Source organism: Macrosteles quadrilineatus, unplaced genomic scaffold (genome assembly GCF_028750875.1).
Source record: "Macrosteles quadrilineatus isolate MER2022 unplaced genomic scaffold, UCM_ALF_1.0 Scaffold_7__1_contigs__length_78375512, whole genome shotgun sequence".
NCBI lineage: Eukaryota > Metazoa > Arthropoda > Insecta > Hemiptera > Cicadellidae > Macrosteles > Macrosteles quadrilineatus.
Window position 1 is genome coordinate 26,649,000 of NW_026542600.1, and position 23,420 is coordinate 26,672,419.

At 34.5% G+C, this 23,420-nt stretch overlaps 1 protein-coding gene across 1 annotated transcript in view; it reads left to right on the forward strand.

Moving 5' to 3' along the window:
- LOC128997990 (ubiquitin carboxyl-terminal hydrolase 15-like) overlaps positions 1 to 23,420 on the forward strand; it is a 51,974-nt gene that overhangs the window by 12,939 nt on the left and 15,615 nt on the right. The window contains exons 6-9 of the mRNA XM_054423885.1: positions 1,751 to 1,964; positions 17,512 to 17,685; positions 19,715 to 19,870; positions 20,539 to 20,721. Of these exons, the coding sequence (XP_054279860.1) occupies positions 1,751 to 1,964; positions 17,512 to 17,685; positions 19,715 to 19,870; positions 20,539 to 20,721 (727 nt within the window). The remainder of the gene's footprint in view (positions 1 to 1,750; positions 1,965 to 17,511; positions 17,686 to 19,714; positions 19,871 to 20,538; positions 20,722 to 23,420) is intronic.

The window sequence follows — 23,420 nt, forward strand, 5'->3', positions numbered from 1 at the left end:
TTATACTAGGAACAATATAAAATTCCTTCCTGGAGCTATATCTAAGGGGTTTTTTTTGTTTTGAACTTATCTGAATAGTAACAATCAATAATCAACAAATAAGTAAACAGTTTTTCTACTGGCAGAGCACCTGTCAACTGATAACACAGCATTGAAAATTCATTTGCAATAGCCGAACCAAGCTTAGTGATTATCTTTAATCTTTAATATTCTTGTTTGGACAGTCTGCAGTTTCTGTAATTCTGATATTGAGGCATTCCCCCATGATCTTAATCCATATCTAAGAAGTGACTCGCACATAGATGCATAAATAACTTTTAATGTCTTAAATGGTAAGTAATCTCGTAAGTGGTACAGTTTTGAGGCACATGCTCGAAGTTTTTCTTTTATATACCTATAGTATATGAGCATTGCATTTTAAATTATGATCTACAATTATTCCTAGATATTTAAAGCTATTGACTGCTTCCAATGCCTGACATTCACATTTTTCTTTTAAGTATGTTTTACTGGGCAGACAATTTTGTATATAAATATGTTTTAAATTTTAACTGTTTCTTTCTTGACATAATCCTGTTAGGAGTCTAATGCTTTGATTATGTGTGGTACTCCTGTATTGTTGTAAAAAAATCATAAATGTAGGAAATTATTCATTTTCATAGTAATTTCAATGAAATAAGACGAGAAAAATGCTGGAAGCCCTGTACTGTACTAATTTGTACCAATAACAAACAGGTAAAGGCAAAAATGGATTATTTTTAAATGATGCATTGGTTAAAATCAGGATTATTAACCTTAGTAGAGTTCCAAACCTGTGATTGGAAAACTCTTTGGATTTTATAGTGATAATGTAAATATTGGCTTCGTAATATTCAATGTTTGAAAATTTTATGTAGTATTCGATTTTATTCAAATCCAAAAATACTTTTCGCACACTCCTAGGGATAGCCCTAATACACGGAGACCTAACTAGCTATGATAACAATGTAAAAATAGGTAACACAATAAGTGAACTTTAATAAGTGATTTGTTCTAAAATTGTTGTATTTTTCCCTCTCTCAAACTTGATGTATATTTACAAAAATAATTGATCATTCTATATCTATGCTGTGGCAGTAACTATTGGATTTGCAGATTACCACTTTTGAATGTGTTATTGACTAGAAAGTCTGCAAACACGTTTTATTATATACTTAGAAGATATGTTTACAAACAAGCTGCAAATTGTTATACCTACCTTTTTAGAGGCATTTGTTGGCAGGCGCCAGAAGTGTGCTATATTGGTAACAACTCTAAGGTTAGATTGGGTTAGGTTCGCTAACCTACATAATCCGAACCTTGTACGCAATTTGTTAAAGATAGATTTTATGTTTTAATGTCATATTTATGTATTTTATCATCGAATAAGTTTAGTACATTTTCCTTTTTATACTGGTGAAATAAAGATTCAATAATGCATTCAATCTTAAAGTAACCAGAAAGTTATCCAAACAAAACAAGAAATATCAAAATTAAGCTCACTTGATTTTTTATTGAAAAGGCGGGGGTTGGCAAGCGGAAGTGCAACCTAGTTGAAGAAGTACTAAAGACATTACCGGTACTGCAAATTTAACATAACCTGACTTCTACTGTTGTAGAATTAGGCACTCCATATAATCGAGCAGGCTACCATTGTGCGCCTCGAAAATTATGATTTGAAGTTTGTATTTCTATAGAGGGGATATTACTTACAATTTTTGTTTTTGTTAAGCCCTGTTCGAAGGCACAAAGACCCGTGTACAACACGGAGCATTCCTCGTGTAACTACAAACAACAACCGATCAATCCTTGGGTCTGGAATGGTGACTCGACAATCGATTAACTCAGCCTCAGGGTCTGCAGAAGGCAGAGGACCTCCCTGCACCCCTGGCCTGTGTGGCCTCATCAACTTGGGAAACACTTGTTTCTTAAACAGCGTCCTCCAGGTATAACATATGCAAATCTCAAGTCATGTGACTGCCACTAAGGAATGTGCTGACAGTTTAAAATCTACACCAATCCTTTAATTGAGGAAATTATTTCAGGGTAATTTAAATGTTTGTCGGTTCATATCTTAAATTTTGGTTATAATATATAAATACCCCCGCCGCAGCAAACCTGCCGTCTAAGCGAATTTCCATTTGGCCGAATTGATTTTCAATTGATCTATTTAAATAACATTAGGTTTAACGAGTACCTAGGTTTGCTGCTACAAGGAAACTAATAAAGTAGTGTGTTTTTAGTAAAATATTGATAGCTTACTATAAAATAAACAAATTTGCCAAGTTTGATCAAAATATAGGGAGCCTACCAGTAGACCGACAAGATACTTGGTCGTCTGGCCACTAGACCGTCTTTTTTAATTAAATAGATAAATACTGAAAACCAGTACGTCGACAAGTTATTTCATCATCATTCCAGTTGACCGGCCTGTAAAACTAAATTATTATATACGAGAAACCTACTTGTCGTCAATCGACCCGACCGACTTACCACTTGCTCGTCTTTTAGGTGGGGATAGGGGGCAGAGTGGGAGGAGCTAACCGGGGATTACCCAGGAGTTTGAGGCGCTTCTCGTGGTTGAACCACGTCGCTCGAGGCTAGAAGCCAGTCTTGCCAACTGAAAGTAGCCTAGCTCCGTCGAACACTACACACTCGGCGTGTTTATACAGTCTGGAGTTTAGTTGACGTTGGCGCGCAATTCTAATGGATAGTTTCGTCGTTTCTATAGCAACCGTGAAGTGACCTCGTTCTCGCGCATTCCTCTGCCTTTGTATTATTTAATCTGCTTTGAAAGATAAGACTCGCTTATGTGCATTGACTATTGAATCAAATAACAATATCATTAGGGGGTTTTGATCGTTTGTTTGGATAAAACTACGTACCGTATATTGTAGAATTACATTTGTAGTGTGGTAATATGGTGTATATATATATAATTAATACGCTACATGAAACTTTGTCGGTTGAACTCCTCCGCCATTTCTTAACCGATTTTATCCATTGACATCTCATTGGAAAGAGCGTGTCGCGTAGATTTGCCAACTGGCCTTACATTTTTTACAAAGTCCCTTGGGTTCTGCCCCAGTGGCTTTGAAAGTTCCCATGTTATCCTTATGAAGAACATAATTGTTTACATTTTGATCAGCTGTATAATTTAATTACTGTTATTTATTTTTCGATTCAATGAAACGCATTGAGTAAATTTATTTACTATTTGAGTTTGTGTAAACATAACCCCCAAAACGAAAACGGACCGTGTTAGTATGGTTGTATCTTGAATTTATATATTTATCGTTGCTTTGTGTCGCTATGACAGATCATGTTAGCATGATTGTAACTTAAATTTGTGCATTTATCGTTGTTTTGTGTAGCTATAATTTGTTTATTTGTTGTTTTTTTCTTTTAAATGCCTCCGACGCGACAACAACGAAACATAGAAAGGAGGCGTACACGTCAGCACCTGACCCTGGACAATCTCAACTATTAGGTTACGAATGCGAGCTAACACTACCCCTAAAAGACTTTTCGTTCTCAATTTGACCCTCTATCAATGACATGTGTTGCCTGTACAGCGAGGCATTTTGAGAAGGAGAAAACCAGCCGGAATGCTTAAGGTTTATCAATAACGAAGATCAGGGATTTAGGTAATCAGGGTCTGAGTTACAGAATGGTAATATTTGAGTTGACTCTTTTTAAACTTTGAGTTAAACTTTTTTAAATATGACTGTTATTGGTTTTGAAATAACCCCTGTAATACTTTGCAATTGCTTGAATTTGAGCAACATGTACACTAGTATATATATAGGACCTGTGTATAATTTTGGGTAACATGGAGGTCAATTTACCTTGTGTAGGCCTATATCAAAAAAGTTTAATATCTTAAATTAATCCAAACGATTCATAGTAGCCAACAGGCACAAAGTATTGTAATTATGCAAGATGTTGTAAATTTCAAACATGTGTAACAGTTAAGTTTACTGCAACAGTAGTTCGTTAGGATTGCCTATTTAAGTAAGTTGTTATTAGGTGTAGAAGTCGTTCATCAAGCGTCATGAGAAACGAAATCTGTTATAGAAGTGAAAAAATACAGTTAATCAAATGGTGCTGTATATAAAATATCTGCAAATAAAATTAGAGTTTTGTCTGTACACTGTTCAGAATGACATATTTTCCTCCTCGATAAGGGTTTACCTCCTCGCAAGTTATGTCAAAAAAGGTGTAATTGTAATTTTACTAAGAAAATTAAATCCAAAAAAAGGACTGGTTAATAGAACCAGATTAATGGCGAAAGTTATGAATGATGAAGTCTTGAAATTATTACTTGAAGTTCAGCTGGAAAACGAGTGTTCCTCTAAAATTCGTCCTCGAAAAGTTGGTCTTTATCTGCTAGAGCTGCATCCCCTGCTTACAGCATGGGGAATTGTACGTAACAATTTCAAGATGCCGCGCTTTTGATGATCTAAAAATAATGGTTAAAGAACAACGAAACCAAGGTCATTTGGCTGAAGACGTTAGAGTGTTTACAAAAAGACATGGTATGTGAAGAGTTTCTTATTTAACATTTTAAAAGTAAGATAAACATTTTAACTGGTCTGTCAGTCAGTATTCTAAGCCTACTCTGTTAAAACCTTTATTAAAACAGTATTGAGCTTAAGATTTTTATTTACGGTTAGTTAAAAGTTAAGCGCTTAAAATTCTTCCTTTTTTTGTATTGAGAAGTTAAAAGGTAATTAAATTTTTTTAATGATTTTTAAATAGGTACTGTATAGTTAATATTAACTGGAAACAACTAGTCTATACTAGAGTAACAAATTACAAAATACAATACAAAGGAAAAGGGCATTCCTATAATAATAATAATAATAATAATAATAATAATAATAATAATAAATCTTTATTTGTCGTAAAAATACAAAAGTATCATTGACAAAGTCATAAGATGCAGTGCAACTGCCAGGTCATACAATATTTATTCACTTTTAAAACTATCTTAAAGGTAATAGCCCAATATTGAAGAGAGAAATATATATATACATATTGAAAAATGTACATAACAAGTTAAAAAGGTACAATCACAAATTAAAAACAGCAACTTCTAAAATGATAAAATGTCAAAAAATACTACACCTAAAACTGGACATCTTCACAACTGAAAAAATCTTCCAGTTTATAAAAGGGGTGTCCCAACAACCATAAGTAAAGCTTATTTTTAAATTCTTTTAATGGCCTATTTGCAATTAGCTTTTGAAAAACATTGTATATTTTTATAGATAAAATTATGTGGCTACTTGAGGTTGTATTTAAATGATGTGTTTCTAAAGCAGCATTATTTTTGTTTCGTGTATTATACCTGTGGTTGCCAAATTTCAGATGGTTATGTATCCCAAGGTTGTACATCATAATATCATATATATATAAATTAACAACAGTCTGAATCTCCCATTCTATGAACAATTGTTTACAGTGCTCATTCCGATTAGATCTATTCATTATTCTTAAAGCTTTTTTTTGTAATTTCAAAATTTTTTTAATTCTCCTGCATCCCCCCCAGAATATCAACCCATATCTTATAATGGATTGAAAGTAAGCAAAGTATGCGGTTTTTATATAATTGTTTGGAATTTGGTGTCTTAGGCGTCTCAAAAGAAAAATGATTCGGGATAATTTTGAAGACAGATAATCAATGTGGGATTTCCAGGATAACCGATGGTCAATGAGTATACCCAGAAATTTTGCTGTGTGTACATAGTTTGTGTTAGTTACAGAGAAGTCTTGTTTTAATGTAAATACAATGTTTTGAGTTTTTTCTTCATTTAGTAATAATCCATTTGAATGGAACCACCTTGATGCAGCCAACATTGTCTGATGAACTGTACTGTCTAGCTCACTCAGCTTACTACCGACATGAAAGAAAGTGGTATCATCTGCATATAAAATGGACTTTTTATTTAAAGATGATGGCAAATCGTTTATATAAATGATAAACAATAAGGGACCCAGTACTGAACCCTGAGGTATACCCCATTTCAATCTTTTTTCTTGAGAGATTTTTCCATTGGTGAAAACTATTTGCCTACGGTTTTGTAAATAGGATGAGAAAAAACTAAGAGGTGAACCAGAAAACCCAAGATAATTTAATTTGTTTAAAAGAATATCAAAGTCAACACAGTCAAAAGCCTTACTCAGGTCACAAAAGGTGGCCTGAGCATAGGTTCTGGCTTCAAAAGACCGGAGGATTTCTCTTATTAGGTCGTCCAAAGCATTATTTGTGGATAGACCTTTTCTAAAACCATATTGGGATGGGTTTAAGAGGTTATTTTGTTCTAAAAACTCGCTTACTTGCTCATACACCAAAACTTCAATCAATTTACCAACCACTGGAATAATTTAAATTGGGCGGAAACTTTCTGGTTTGTCCCTAGGACCCCTTTTATAGACTGGACATACCCGAGAAATCTTTAATGAATCGGGAAATTTACCCTCATGTAATAGTTCATTAATACAGTGTGCAAGAGGATTATCTAAACTTTTTACTATGTGTTTAAAGAGATTGTTTGATATACCATAAATATCTTTGCTTTCGGAACTTTTCATTTTTTTCACAGCAGACAACACTTGCTTAGGAGTAACCTTTTTCCAACTAAAATCAACATTAACTTTTCCAACATATTTTGTACTGAAATCTATGGGCACAGAGCTTGAAGTTAAAGAAGAGTTTTTAATCTTACCTTTAATGTCACCAATGGATTCAGTATTGAGCACCAATATGAATGCTATTGAGCATTGATTATTTAATGTATTTGGGTTTTATGATGTATTACTAACCAAAGGAATACTTACTAACCAACCGCGATACCAGTGACTTAATAACGGTCAACAGATGTTGGGTATCACGAGCTTAAAGGATCGCTAGACAAAGTTGCCCGAATCGCATGGATGGTAAAATAACTTCTGGCGATGTCTAGAGAGATTGTTATTTAGAACACATGAAATCCTTTCTATAACATAAATGTCGGCTAATCGTGTGATTCCAAGTACTTTCGCCTGATTTGAAACATATTTCCAAGCCCGTGCCAATATTACTTGTTTCTGTTCGAAAAGGCCATTGCTGTGAGAATATCAGGTAAAACTAACATAGAAACTTGAAAAATACAAATTAACAATAAATTGGCAACATAATAAATATGGAGCATTACTGATATCGCAAGTAAAACAAAAAAGACTTAACTATATAAGTAATCGCAATGGGAAGAGAACGCGGAAGAAAATAATGTCTGTATATGCTGTATATGCTGTGTATGCTAAGATCTGTATAGTCCTTGCCTTATATAATTGACAAATGCTTATATTTGCTCCAAAAAAAAAAAACCAAACCCTTCAAATATTTAAGTTGACGGGAGCGGGACCTACCACTTCTAAAGAACGCCACCGTGTCTGTCATCCCTATTCTCTTACTTAAGAACACCCCTAAAAACCTTCACCGAATAGGTAAGGTACTATCGTAAAAATAACGAGGAACTTATATAAATCAGTTTTAATTTACAATTCTCTGGACGTACATCACTGTGAGAACCGTAGTCTTGGGGAAAGTCCACGGGTGCAGGACTCGCCACTAGGGCGGTCAATATCTTCAAAAGAACGCCACCGCGTCTGCTTTCCCTAACTTAACAACACCCTTATAAGCCCTAAATGAATAGAGACTATCATAAATATGACAAGCACCTTTTACAACTTCTTTCCATTTCCAATCAACCTGACCTGTCCTTCATCGGCGTGAGAACGAAAGTATTGGGGAAGTCCAGAGAAGCCTAGAACTGCGTAGATGAAAGAGAAGCCGCGTTGGATGACCTTGCCACCCCTTCGCATACCTTCATCAGCAATATCTCATAGTGACTTTTTACAACGCAATTTTTGTTGTCAATTTGTCTGATCTGAACAATTTAAATATTTCAAAATTAACTAAGCGAATAGCTGATTATAATTGATTATTTTTATTGGTATTTGTGTAGCCACAATATCCGGATTGAGCGTAGTAAACGAACATCAACCAGGACGTGTTTGATTGATGCGAGCGAGCTCATCTTGAAAATGAAAGAGCATTTGACATTAAACCACAATAGGACCACATGGTATATTGGATTAAAATTTGCACTGGTTATCAGTGTTCGTTGACTTTGGAAATAAGTCAAACGTCACAGTGTCTAATGCTATTCAGCAAACATTCCACATAATTAGTTCCACTATTCGATCAACTTGAAATGCTTACATTTCTTAATAACGCTGCCATTGATTTTTATCGTATTAGCTTATCTAATGGCATAGTAAATACAACCCAAGGCTTCACCTGCGGTGAAGCAGCCATAAATATTTTACAGTACAGTACATAAGAAATAAACAGAGTATTACAATCATGACAATAATCATCCGTAGTGGCTTAGCCAAAAATGACAAAAGTAAGATATTATCATCATTGTGTCACGCACAGTTTAAATAGACACAGTTTAAATTTCGATCATAGTTATGTTGTGCGCCAGGATGGTGGGCAATGACGAACAACAATTATGAATACTATTCTTTATTAAACACAAGTTGTATTATCATACTTTTCAATAAATTCAAATATTTTCACAGTGTTACATAATTACACTAAATTATCATACTTTATTATTGTTACTTTAAAATAAACCAACAGCATCATGGCTGAGTGAGCTCTCTGATATTCGAGAAAGGTTTGTGAATAAGTCCTAAGTTTTGTCGGTAACTAAAAATTCATAAGTTAAAACATTACAACAAGTATTAGTGAACTTGGCTGATTTAGCAGTAACCCGAGGGACTACTTACAACTCAGAAGGTGAGTGCTGCCAGCAGGAGTCTGTAGAAGAGAATGATCTCTTCTTCAGCTAAAAACCTATGAGTTGCAAAAATCCCCTCTCTTAGTTTCACTATAATCTACATTGCCATATTTGGTAAATCCTTGAAATAAACGATTCCTATTGGTTAGTCTATTCGAGGACAACAACAGGATGCTCATATCTGTAAGTAAGCGTGTGACGACTGATAATCATAACTGGACCAACTATCCTTTTAAATAAAATTATCTAAACAATTAAACTTTAGAAAAATATAATTTATATTAAAACCAATCTAAATAAATTCCAACTAAAATTTGAATATATATCTATATATAGTGATGACAGCATCACAGTTAGTTGTAATAAACATTATGAATCGGCATATTTTGGTGTAGGAGTTAAGAATTTTATATTTGAATTTCAACGCAAAAAATCTTTTAAAATCAATATTTGATTTTCTCCGTAATTTTCTCTCTACAGCTTAAACCATACATTTTCGAAACTTTGAAAATACCAAAATCGTATTCCTCACCTACTAAAACATACATTTCGACATACGAATCAATATATTTGTACAATCCGTTCCTTAATAAAAACCTATATATTTTCATAATCGTCGCGCGAAATATAAGAATTTGTATTGACCTTATGGCTACATTATCGATCATAGTTGTAATAAACATTATGAATCGGCATATTTTGGGGTAGGAGTTAAGAATTTTATATTTGAATTTCAACACAAAAAATCTTTTAAAATCAATATTTCATTTTCTCCGTAATTTTCTCTCTACAGCTTAAACCATACATTTTCGAAACTTTGAAAATACCATAATCGGATTCCTCACCTATTAAAACATACATTTTGACATACGGATCAATATATTTGTACAATCCGTTCCTTAATAAAAACCTATATATTGTCATAATCGTCGCGCGAAATATAAGAATTTGTATCGACCTTATGGCTACATTTTCGATCATAGTTGTAATAAACATTATGAATCGGCATACTTTGGGGTAGGAGTTAAGAATTTTATATTTGAATTTCAACACAAAAAAATCTTTTAAAATCAATATTTGATTTTCTCCGTAATTTTCTCTCTACAGCTTAAACCATACATTTTCGAAACTTTGAAAATACCAAAATCGTATTCCTCACCTACTAAAACATACATTTCGACATACGGATCAATATATTTGTACAATCCGTTCCTTAATAAAAATCTATATATTTTCATATTCGTCGCGCGGAATATAAGAATTTGTATCGACCTTATGGCTACATCATCGATCATAGTTGTAATAAACATTATGAATCGGTATATTTTGGGGTAGGAGTTAAGAATTTTATTTTAGAATTTCAACACAAAAAATCGTTTAAATTATATATTTGATTTTCACCGTAATTTTATCTCTACAGCCTAAACCATACATTTTCGAAAGTTTAAAAATACCATAATCGGATTCCTCACCTATTAAAACATACATTTCGACATACGGATCATGGTATGTCCGATTCGTGGTTTAATTCGATTCGTTACAAATTATTCAATTAAAATGCAATCAAAAACTACTTTCGGCCAGATATTTGGTTGGAATGTGGAATATCTTAGCTATTGTATAAAATTATAGCTTAACTAGTGTACATGTTGCTCGAAATCGAGCAATTGCAAAGAAGTACAGGAGTTACATATAAACAAATGACTTGTTAAAAAACTAATAACAGTCATAATTTCCGATGATTTTAAAAGAGTCAACTAAAAGATTATTAACTAATGGAAATACTCACAATTTACATAACAGTCCTATTCCAGTTTAAAGGGTTATTTTTTAACTATCAAACTGCCCATGGACGGGAAATGGTAAGCTTACAATTTAAGTCAAAATAAAAAGTCTGTCAGCTTTTATAATGTACTGTACCTAAGTTATTTAGCCAATTTGTAGACAATAAGGTGTAGGCTACAAACTCTACAGAACTCTCATGCTTCCATGGGGAGCAACTAATTATTAATATTTAATTCCTGACAACAGCTGGAGTTTCAAAACAATGTTTGTTTCCCGTGTTAATCTTATGGAGAAATACGAAACTTTAAAGGGTCCCAGGGCCTCACTCTCTAATTATTTACCTAAAAAGAAAGTTTCCTGCACAACTTCACGTTACGCTCTTTCCAATGACACCAAAAACATGTCAATCGGTTCAGTAGTTTCGGAGGAATAATTGTCACAAAAATCCTGCTTGCGTATTAAATAAGTATAGATGTGACTGTGGACCCAATTTTGTACTAAACACACGCTGTTGTTTGATCTCGAGTAGCCGACCCAGTGTTAGCATCAAGAGGCCAAAAACTAGGAACGTAGCGCCAGCCACGTCCCTTTCACTTTCAGCAATTTTACAACCCTCGCCAACCCTACACATCCAAAGACAGAGAGAGAGAGAGGGAGAGAGACAGTAAAACAGCTGTCGAAGTCGATCGGGTCGACCTAGCCTCGGTCGTCAACTCGCTTTCTTTTTCTTCGCCTACAAGCGTTTGAATAGGGGCGCGGGAAAACTACTTGTGTGATGCGGCACGCGTAATACCGGAAAAGGCCTTCGGGTAGTTCTAGAGCGCCGCCAGAATTGGGTCGCTGGAGTCGCGTTTTAGTTGCCACTTTACTATTGAAGATTCTTAAGTGGCAAAAGAGTTTATGACGAAATATACCCCCACCGCAACAAACCTGCAGACTAAGCAAATTTCTATTTGCCTGATTGGATTTACACTAAAATGACTTTTTGAAAATATCACAGTTATTCCATATTTAAATAGAATAAGTTTAACAAGTACTTAGGTTTGCTGCAACAGGGAGGGTAAAAGTGTGTTTTTTTTTTGTAAAATTAATAACATTTTATAAATAAATAAATGATTTTTTCTAATTTTATGCAAATATTTTCATAAACAAGAAAACTACTACAGTTTACTTATTCCCTGGTGTGAGTGAGGGTATACATTCAACTCTAGAAAATACGCTGGTCAACGAACGACAAAGAGCCGCCGATGTCTAGAGTTTCCTTGGATGGGTGGCCGACCGACCGGTGGTCATAGGGTGACGACACAAAGGGGGTGGTAGGCGGGTATTCGTGTCGGCCAGTGAGTCAGTGTTACCGGTGTTACTTCAAAGATGAATTATTGCCCTCGGGGAATCCCGAGGTAGGCGCGGCGCCGCCAGCTCGACACTTGTTTCGGTCACTGGTCTTGGTTGATTGTTTCGTTTTCGTTTTACTATCTTTTGATACTTTTACATAAACGATATAGCCATGATATATTACTAATGAAAATTCAATAAGTACATTGCACACTAAAAAAAAAAACTTACATATAGGATAGTTCATGTAAACAGTTGTTGCTTAAATCGTTTGGAACTCTGGCCACGTCTATATTCTTCATTGGAGTGAACTTAACTGCAGGCTATTCAATAGACTGTGAAAAAAAAAACTGTGAATGATTTTATGTACTTGGTTTTTTTTATAATTATAGCAAAAGCTACCAATCTTTGTCATCCGCGTCATAATTCTTGAGCTAACTACTTCTGCAGTGATATACCTTACACGTCACAAAACTGTATTAACCCTAGATCCAGTACCTCTGCTCCAACTAGTATTATAACATTGCCGTCCAGGAATCTTTGAACATATAGTTTGACAATAATTGCATGGATAGTACAGCCATTTCAACAAGGATTTATTTACTATATGTTCTTAAAACTGAAATTAATTAGAAATACTATTAAAATAAATTAAATTAATTAATTTGATGTGAATTTAGCTTTAGTTAACAACACTCATACAAGTTCATAAACATAAACCAAATACAATTTTTTTTTAATAGAAACGATTTGCAGGGTCGTCCAGATGAACTTGGAAATAGTACCATAGATAAAAGGAGTAGACATACTCTGTCATACATACATGTCTATACTTCTTTTATCTATGATAGGCTAGTTCATTAGAAAATCTGAATATACAGTAGTGCCGTGCATTTGAAGTACTTACTCAGAACACAGACTTACTTGAGGACAGTTAAACAATAAAACGCAAAGATCCACGGAAGTAAAGACTACATTATTTAGTAAAAAAAAAAACAAGGATGCGTCAGTTAGGGCCAGTTAGACAATTGAAGTACACAGAATTGAATCACCATAGCATTGTCCACGCAACAACGTGAGAGGATAAAACATGTACTTCTTCAATTATAATTACATGTTTCTGTGTAAAACCGAAGACGTCTACAGACTTTACTAAGAAAAACTTCTCCCCGGTAACACAGGCAATGGGAATTCCTTCTAGACAAGGTTTTCAATAGGCCTACAACAAAATCATAAAACAAAAGATGTTTCTCAGGCTAAGTAGCACACTGTGCACTTCAGCAAATAAATAGTTTACCGAGATAACTATTGCTTACCAAGACAGCAGTGTCATTTAAGGAGAAATAGTACAAACTAATGTCACCAAAAGTCTAAATTCATTCTCTATTTTATTTTTTAAGAGAGGGAAAAATAGACAACAAAGCTTTAAATAACCGGTATTATCAATTTGTATTTATCTCTCAATTGAATAAATGTAACGGTAGTTACCTCACCACTGTTAACAATATTTGACCCTCCTATTACATAAATATGTTAGTTAATTTAATATTCAAACTCGTGTACATGTTGCTCGAATTCGAGCAATTTCAAAGTAATACAGAATTTATTTCAAAACGAAAAAAAGTAATAATCAATGAGTTTAAAAGAGTCAACACAAAGATCACCAGTGTGTAACTGCTGGAGATACTCACGATGTATATACAGTAATCAACATTTCCTGTAAATATTTTATCATATTTCATAAATTGGTATTGCTTTTTAATGTTTCTACAAATGTTTCCTGACTTATAACTGCATAAGGTTGTCCATGTTTATCTTATTTATTGATAAACCTATGTATGGCACCACCCTTGTCGCCAGCAGTAAGTTTACAAATTTCAGTAATTTTTTAATAAAGATAAACACTTTTTTGATCATATTAAGGACTTCCTGTTGTCTGTAACAATTTTATTTGTTCAATCGGCGTATTTTTATTTATTTAGCTAAATAAAACATTTATTTCATTGAAGTAAACTAATATAGGCCTATTTATATTCACTGTACTGTGTATAACAAAATATCGATTGAGAAACAAACAATTACACGTAATAAGAACGTCGCTAGTCCGCTGCATTGTGATAGCTGAAAATCGTCGGAATGAAAACCGCCGCTACAAGATACAGAAGTTGGTACGCCTGCAGTGCCCTCCACAGCTGCGCGCGCCGCTGGCACTGCCGCTCAACACATCCCCACCTAAAAGACGAGCAAGTGGTAAGTCGGTCGGGAGGATTGACGACAAGTTGGTTTCTCGTATATAATAATTTAGATTTACAGGCCGGTCAACTGGACTGACGATGAAATAACTTGTCGACGTACTGGTTTTCAGTATTTATCTATTTAATTAAAAAAGACGGTCTAGTGGCAAGACGACCAAGTATCTTGTCGGTCAACTGGTGGCCCCCCCAAAATATATCCATAAACAAGCAAACTACAACATTTTACAATATTCTCCATAAGAATAACATGGGAATTTTAAATTTACCATTTTTTTAGTTTTCTCCGTAACCAATAACCGTACAAAAACACTTTGATATACTGAATTGTTTGTTTTTTTAAGCTCTTTAAGAAGGTTTAGAGAAAAATTGGGAAATTTTGTGTTTTGAGGGTAAAAAGTGAGAAAAACCAATTTTTACCCCATAAAACCCCCCATAAAACCCTGTTCCCATGGTCCGATCATGCTGGATCGCGAACTCATTCAAGTTTATCCCGCCTTACACCTTCAAACCAAATTGCATCAAAATCGGATAAAAATTACTCAAGTTATCGTGTTCACGGACACATATATATATATATAAATCTATATATATATATACCTACATATATATATACATATATAAAAATTTGAACGAATGGTGTTTTTGGCCTCTGGGGACATTAAAATGAAAAAGTAAATCGGTCCCGGGCCTAAGTCTTACCATGAGACCTACGGTAATAGCTACTTCCCTATAGGGAAATTCGCTAAAAAGTAGCATGGGTGTTAGATAGATCATCAAGTTGGCTAATTCTTGTTTTGAATACTCCTTGCTTTAGAATCAAGGCATAACTTACATTTTTAACAAAGCAAATTTCATCAAACCACACTTCATTATGTGAGGTGCCAAATTTTAAAGGTGGGTAAAAAACATATTGTGAGTAAACAAACAATAGGACTTCCTTTTACATCCACGAAAGCCTACAGGTCTATGTGTTAGCCATAGTACCAAACCAAGCTATTGTATGTGCAAACACAGTAGGCCTAGGCTCAAACACATTAGATATATTGACCTAGACCCACTCACAAGGTTTACTTATTTATAACAACATTCCAAACCCAATAATATGGTTGGCTCCATTTTACAACTACATGTAATAACGATAGCATAATAACCCCCTACATTAGTAAATGTAGACCCCTCTCTATAGTTGAGTAGTATATGTTTTAATACCCCTCTCTTAGACGTTATGAGTAGCGATTGTTAGTAATTGGTCGTAGGTAAAGTAGTATCTTTGTAATTGGTTCTATACTATTGAGCTAATTAAATATTTTACAACTATAAATTAAGTGTTTGAATTACCTCTAGTTCTGAACCAAATGCAAGAGTTAGTCTAGAACTACAGAATATGGGTTTCGGAGATCATGTTCTGAACTTAAATTAATTCAGGACTTTATTTAATTTCCATATTAGCCTATTAGATTCCCAAGCAATTGAAGTATTCAGACAAATCCAAAATTAAGACCCCAACCCGAGACTATTCGTTAAATATCCAAATTTTTTGGATAGACTATGTTTTTTGACATTTTGGACTCAAATGACGACTATAAGGCCACCGAGACATTGCCTTGCCATATAAATTCTTTGCATCAAGACACAAACACTGAGACATGGCCTTGCCATATAAATTCCTTGCATCAAGTCACAAACACTGAGACATTGCCTTGCCATATAATTTCTTTGCATCAAGATACAAATACGGAGACATGGCCTTTCCATATATATTCCTTGCTTCAAGATACAAATACGTAGACATGGCCTAGCAATATAAATTGTTTGCGTCAAGATAGAAACAATGAGACATGGCCTTGCCATATAAATTCATTGCATCAAGATACAAACAATGAGACATTGCCTTGCCATATAAATTATTTCCATCAAGATAAGGGATGGACGGGATTGAATTTTTAGTTCGGGACGGGATTTTTATTTCCTTCCCAATTTTCGGGACGGGACGGGATTTTTTTCTGTGCATAAAAAGAAAGTATTGAGTACTGCAGTTACCAAAAAGACAAACAAAATCAATTTTTACCGTTTGTGGCACTGATCTTTAAAAAAAAAAAAATGGTTTAGTACAACAATCTACAGGTATCTATAGAAACTTGTGACTTGCGGTCACGGTGCAATTGTCAAAATGACCGTGGTCACAGGGTGATCGTCGGAATGACTCGTGGTCACGGCGCGATCGTCGGTATGACTCCGCGGTCACGGCGCGATCGTCGTTATGACTCCCCGCGGTCACGGCATGATCTCGGTATGACTCGCGGTTACGGGGTAATCGCCGATCACGGCATGATCGTCAGTATGACTCCACGGTCACGGGGTGATCGTCGGTATGACTCGCGGTCACGGCGTTATCGTTGATATGACTCCGCCGTCACGGCGCGATTGTCGCTATGACTTAAATTTTGCCTTACCAAATAAATTGTTTCTCCAAGATATAAGGTATACACTGAGACACGGCCTTGCCATATAAAGCGTTTGCATCAAGGTATAAGGTATACACTGACAGACATAGCCTTGCCATATAAATTCTTTGCATCAAAATACAGTAGAACCTTGATAACAAGACTCACATGGGGATTATAAAAAAGACTTGTTATCAAGGTTGTCTTCTTATCGAGGTTTGCAATAACATGTGATTAGGGGTAAAATAAATTCTAGGGGATTTAAAGATGACACTTGTTATCAAGGGTGACTTGTTATCGAGGGTCTTGTTATTGAGGATCTTGTTATCGAGGTTCCACTATACAAACACTGAGACATGGTCTTTCCATATAAATCGTTTGCATCAAGATATAAGGTACCTACAGTATTCGTGAAGTTGAGTAAGCTGTGAATTTTAACTTCAGTTTTTATAACTGAACCAAGATTAATGACTTACAATATCACAATAGTGAATAGTTTACAATTCATATTGTAGTTTATGTATATAAAAATGAAAATTATAACTTCTTACTTCAACCTTAATATTTATTTATTAAGTACGGTACTTGAATGTCAAACTATCCGAATCCGAAAATATCCGAATCCGAATCTCTAATTATCCAATCTGATCCGATCCGAACCGAGCCTTAACTATCCGACCCGAGTCTGATCCGAACTGAAATTTCACTATCCGCACCTCTACCTCATACATAAAATTTAAAAATAACACTAATTGATCTTGTAAATCAACATGGTATTCTGGTGAGCCTATCATATTCTAACTTTGTTTCCATTTTCAGTGCCTGAGCAACTGCGAACCCATTACCCAGTATTTCCTTGAAGGAAAGCATGAGAGGGAGATTAACACCACCAATCCCCTGGGGCGGGCAGGACAAATCGCTACCTCGTTTGCTGATCTCATATCCATGATGTGGTCTGGCAAACACTCCACTGTTGTACCACATTTTTTCAAGGTAAAAAAAAACAATAGGGATGGCCAAATCTTGAATTTTTGAGAAATTCACAAGATTTAAAAAACATCTCGTTAGTAAGAGCAAGGTTAACTTTGCTCCAAGACGAGATTATAAAAAAAAAAAACGCCTTTGCAAAGGATGCGGAACATTAACACGCTCCTGTATTGCGGGTATTGCAGAGCCTTTCTAAAGGCGTTTTTTAACTGTGTATAATATAGTTGAGATAACAATAAATTAAGCTAGAGGTGTTGAGGCTCTACAGTAAAGGTATACTTCTTGATGGTGGAAGTGTGTATATTGTAAGACAGGGCTGCCACATGAACAACAATAAAATAATACATAACTGAATCAAGTGGTATTCAGTCCAACCTCGGTATAATGAATCTGAAGGGACCGAACTGAATATTCGTTATATCAAGGATTTCGTTAAAACGAGGTTCGTTATATTGAGGTTAGGTTTGCAGGAATTTCGCTAAGTCGAGGTTCAGAACCAGCATCAGTCAATATAGGTCGGGATTGGACCTTATTAAAACAAAATTAAAGTAGCATAGGCTACAATACTTTACAGTGTACAGTGTTTACATTGTAAAGTAGAACGTTTATTGTCCGGGGTAATAAAGGGAAGGGATCTTTAATATTGCGCAATCATGACGTTTCTAGTCATTGGACTTGGTACAGGTTACAAACTGTAAGTTTAAAATCACAGCTTACTCTAACCCACCTAAAACCTAGCCAAACACTGTATTGTATAGCAATAAACCACATAAAGAACAGAACAAAACAGTAGAGAGTTTTGTAAGCTACTGCTCGTGATAGGCCGGTAGGCTACTTACAATACAGTTCTTATTTAAATCGCAACAGAGGAATGTCAATACTGTAATAATCATCAACTGTAGCATTGATGTTGCCTTAGTTTCAAAAAATCATATTTAAAATAATAAAAATATTAGATAAGTCGTTATAAAAGTGTATAAATATAGCTAACTTAAATATAATAAAAACACTTGTAAAAGGAATGTTAAGATAACAATGTTGATATTCTTTCTGTTTGCTTTGTTCTTCTATTCCTTTTCTTTCTTAGGTTTCTCTTCATCCAAAAGTTGTACAATTCACCATATTTACTTATCACCCAATCACATTTTACTAAAAATTACGTCGTCATCAGTCCTCAGTGAATGAAATCAGTTCTCAGCTGTAACAAAGCGCGCAGCTACGCTAGCAGACAGGGATGTGTAAAACGGAGCAGATGAATGTTAGCGCAATCATTGACGTCACCTTTCCATTTCATTTGATGAAGAAAATGATTTTGAAGAACAATAATGGTGGTGGGAGGGTTCGTTGTATCGAGGGAGAAACGTAGACAATTCGTTAAGTAGAGGCTAAATTCGCTATGTCTGTTCTGACAATGATAAATTCGTTATATTGAGGTGTCTTATTTTAGCTGGGATCATGAACAATTTGTTAAATCAAGGTCGTTGTTACAGTTTGTTCGTTATGTAGAGGTAAAATATACATTGTGTCTTATGGAGAGTTCTAGGGGATTAAAAAAAATTTGTTATATCAAGGAATTTGTTAAATCGAGGTTCGTTATATCAAGGTTAGCCAGGTTAGGTTATATGGTTGGTTATCAAGGTTAGGTTATATGGTTACTTATAACATATCCCTTCTTTAGAATAAAACTAAACAATATTTCTCTAGCACGGTTTTTCACCTCTCTATGTCTAAATAACCCACGTGTATCCTCGATAACATGTATTTTTGCAAAGATTTAGGTACCAAAAATAACTCTCTTAACAATACTCAGGTCTTCCCTGTAAGTCCAAAAAGGCTTAACTGAATCATCTAACTGATGTTTAAAACTAGACCATCCATTGTGAATATAATGACTCAACTTACCCAAAACTTGATTTTTTTAACTCCACAATTTGAGAATTAATAGCGACTCCTTATGTAACTTAAAGATAATTCTTTCTTAATTGCAAATAAAATTGGCCTTGAACGAATTTTGAGATTTGCTTGTTGCTTACAGCTGCAACTATGTAAATTTGCACCACAATTTGCTGGCTGCCAACAGCATGACGCACAAGAGTTGCTGACGTTCTTGCTTGATGGCCTTCATGAAGATCTGAACAGAATAAAAGACAAACCCTATTGTAGCACCGAGGAAAAAGACTTAGATGATGATGTGAGTACAAGTAAAAATAAGTAAAAGTAAGTACTTGCTGTTGGAAACGAATGAGTTGTGTTATATTTAACAAATGAAATAAAATTATGATGTTGATTGTTTGCCTGTTTAGTAAATAATTATTAATTATTTTTTAAATTTACCGACCAAACCATCCAAATTATTAAACACATCTTAACATAATTATTTGTTGGTTATTAATTATACATGACATTGAATTAAAAAACTTCCGGCTTTATTGAACTTTCTGTTTCACTTAGATAAAGCTCTTCCTAAGCTTGTATTGTTATGTAACGAATTGCAACAAATTTGAAAATAGCATAAATACATGCTTATGGTAATCTTTGAATTGTATTATTTATTTGCGGGTGCCTTCTTCAGGCTAAAAATGTTGCGTCTATCTTGAACACCAAAAAAAAGATTATATTCTCTTTTTAATAAATTTAAACACGTAGACATACACACTGCAACGCCTTTTAAAAGTCCAGAAGTAACGGTCTTCAGCATAAGATGACTACAATAGATGTAATGAATCCCCACTGAAACCAGTTGATAAGTGAAATTTCAATGTTAGCCACAAGCAGGTATACCTGTACACCATTTTCAATGTACAGTGGTAATCTAAAGTCTCCAATACCACCAAAAAAATTATACTTTTGTTCTTCTAGTCTCTGGCACGAGAGTCGTGGGAGTATTTTCAAAGGCGGAACGACTCAGTAATTATTGACAACTTCCACGGGATGCTCAAGTCTAGAGTCGTCTGCCCAGATTGTGAGAAGGTGTCAATCAAGTTTGACACATTTAGCACTCTGTCTCTCCCTTTGCCATTGCGGTGCGATAGAAAGATGTTGGTGAGTTATCACATCAATACTAGGATTTTTTGACTGATTTTATTGTATGGTTATTATTTGAAATATGGGCTTTCCCTTATGAAAAGTTAGTTAGTAAAATAGTTTCATCTTCTTATTCTCATAAATGTGTGTGGTTATTTTTAATTTATAGTTCTGGTCCATGGCTAAACATTTATTAAATTTTTAACTTTCATTTAATTTAAATCTTGAAGCTCTTTCCATGTTGCTCGATCCCCTTGGCTTTTAATCCATTGAAACAGATTGTAAGTGAGAAATCCCTACATGAAAATAAACTGTTTTGGAACATTTTTAACCTTTCTGAACATGTACTTTTAACCTTAGCAACAACAATGTCCGATAAACAAAAAGGTTGGATAGCATGGAGTATAAAAAGAGAAGCATTGTAAATATGTTGAAAACATTAAATTAATAAAACTCCTGCACTGGTAAATATATTCAAGGCTTAATGGTACGTCCACGATGCATGCTGGTATAAGCAGGAAGTCAGATTCAGATTTTTGGCGCCGAGTGTCTGACTCCGATGCGGTGGCCATAACGCAAGCAGGTTGTAAGCTATACCTGTCTGTGTTGAGACCTATTTAAGGGATACATACATATTTTCCTGCAACTTCTTGCAGACGACAACAGGTTTTTTTAAATATTTCAGAATGAGCTTGTACACTTTTTATCTAATCCTCGTAAAAATCTAGCACAAGCTCACCAAAAACTGGGGAAATTATCACAAAACCTTGAATTAGCTTGTCCGCTTGAGGTAAATAAATAAATCAGCAGGTAAATTTAAGGTACGATATTGCTATACAGTAGACCCCCTCTTAACCGACCCTAATGGAACCGGACCTAGGTCGGATGACTCAAAAGGTCGGTTAAAACGGGCAATCCCTGAAATCATAATATAATGAAGTGCTATTCATTTGGAATTATATAATCATTATTTTGAAGTAGGGATGGTCAAGTCTCGAAATTTCAGGAAATTTTCGGGAAATTTTAAATCTCGTTACACGAGACGAGATTTCTTTTTGGCCGAGATTTTTATCGAGACGAGAATAAAAAATATAAAAAAATTAAAAACGCCTGCAGAAAGTCAATGCAATACCCGCAATACAGGAGCGTGTTGTAGTTGCGTTTCCTTTGTGAAGGCGTTCTTATTTAATTAATTCTTTAAATGTAAATATTACTTTAATTATTTTAATAATATTACTTTAATAACATTTGAGAAGTTTTGTTAAGTGTAAGCAGTGTGAGGAATGTTTTATTACTATACAAAGTCAAAACAAGTAACTATTTTATAAAAATTAATATTGCTTTTATTTTATGATTTATTTTATTTTAGGATAAGTTGAACTCTATCCTAACTGATATCACTATGTTTCCTAATCGTAGGCATTTTTAATAAGTTAGGCGTGATTAATAAAAAAATGTTATGCTGATGTTTTTTAATAAAAGATTGTAAATATTCTTGCCTATTGTCATTATTTTTGTATTTAAACAGTCATCTAACAATGTTACAAAATCAGGTAAAAATTTTGAACGTGCATTTCCCGTTGTGTATGAGAAGGGAAATCCCGTCTCGATCTCGTCTCGAAATTTTATGAGAAATAAAAAATCTCGTCTCGTCTCGTCTCAAACTAAAAATCCAATCTCGTCCATCCCTATTTTGAAGCCATACTTGCATTATTTATAAAATAAACTACTCTTATCTCCTTTTTTGTATTGACAGAAAAGTCACAAATAAACACAAAACACGGTTAAGTCAAATAGGCCTACTTTCAGTGGAATATATTATAATACTAGGCAAGAGTCAATAAAAATTGATCAATAAAAATATTTCAATATCGTAACTTTAGTACTGTAATGTATTAATTGATACAGTAAAGAACCTTTTGTCGAAATTAAAGATGCAAGCAACCATTTTGTTACAAGACAGGATGTTTATAACCTCTCAATGGAGGCTCCAGGCACAAAAACTATCTTGACCTTGGAGTTGTAAACCCCCTTTCTCTGCCCTCCCTACAAGTTGTGTTGTTTCTGTTTGTTTATTCCAGTGATAAGATAATCAGGTAACGCACACTTTATGACGTTATAAATTTGCCGTACAGATAACAAATCAGATCAGATGTGCTCGCACTACGAATGATGATGACAAACTGACAATAGGCTATGCTATAATTTTTGCGATCAATATAAAATAATTTATTCTTAGTCATATCCTGTGGAGATAAGCGTATGGTTCAGTTCTCTTCGCCCAGCGTGGGAGCGGAAATGCCGAGATTCCTAGAAAGCGGCGGTTAAACCGAACTGCTCTCAAAGCAAGGTCGGTTAAAACAAACTGTATTATTTTACGATCGAAGGCGGATAATCCGATTATCGGTTAATACGAGGTCGGTTAAGAGGGGGCCTACTGTATATATATTTTTTTTAAATAATGCACTTTGATGCGCTTATTGCAATTTGCTTGAATGTGTAGACCTTTTGATAGCAGTTCGTCGATAACCATGGTTAATGTAATGAAACACTTAAAAATCAACAGCCCGATAGTCAGGTTTTCTGAAACCAGAATGAACAATTCATTCCGGTAAAAATCTGAGTCAGGTGCACTATGGCCGCTTATGTTTACTAGCATGGGACAATAAGCGTGACAAGTCTGACTAAATTGGCGCCGACAGTCTGATTTAGAAAAC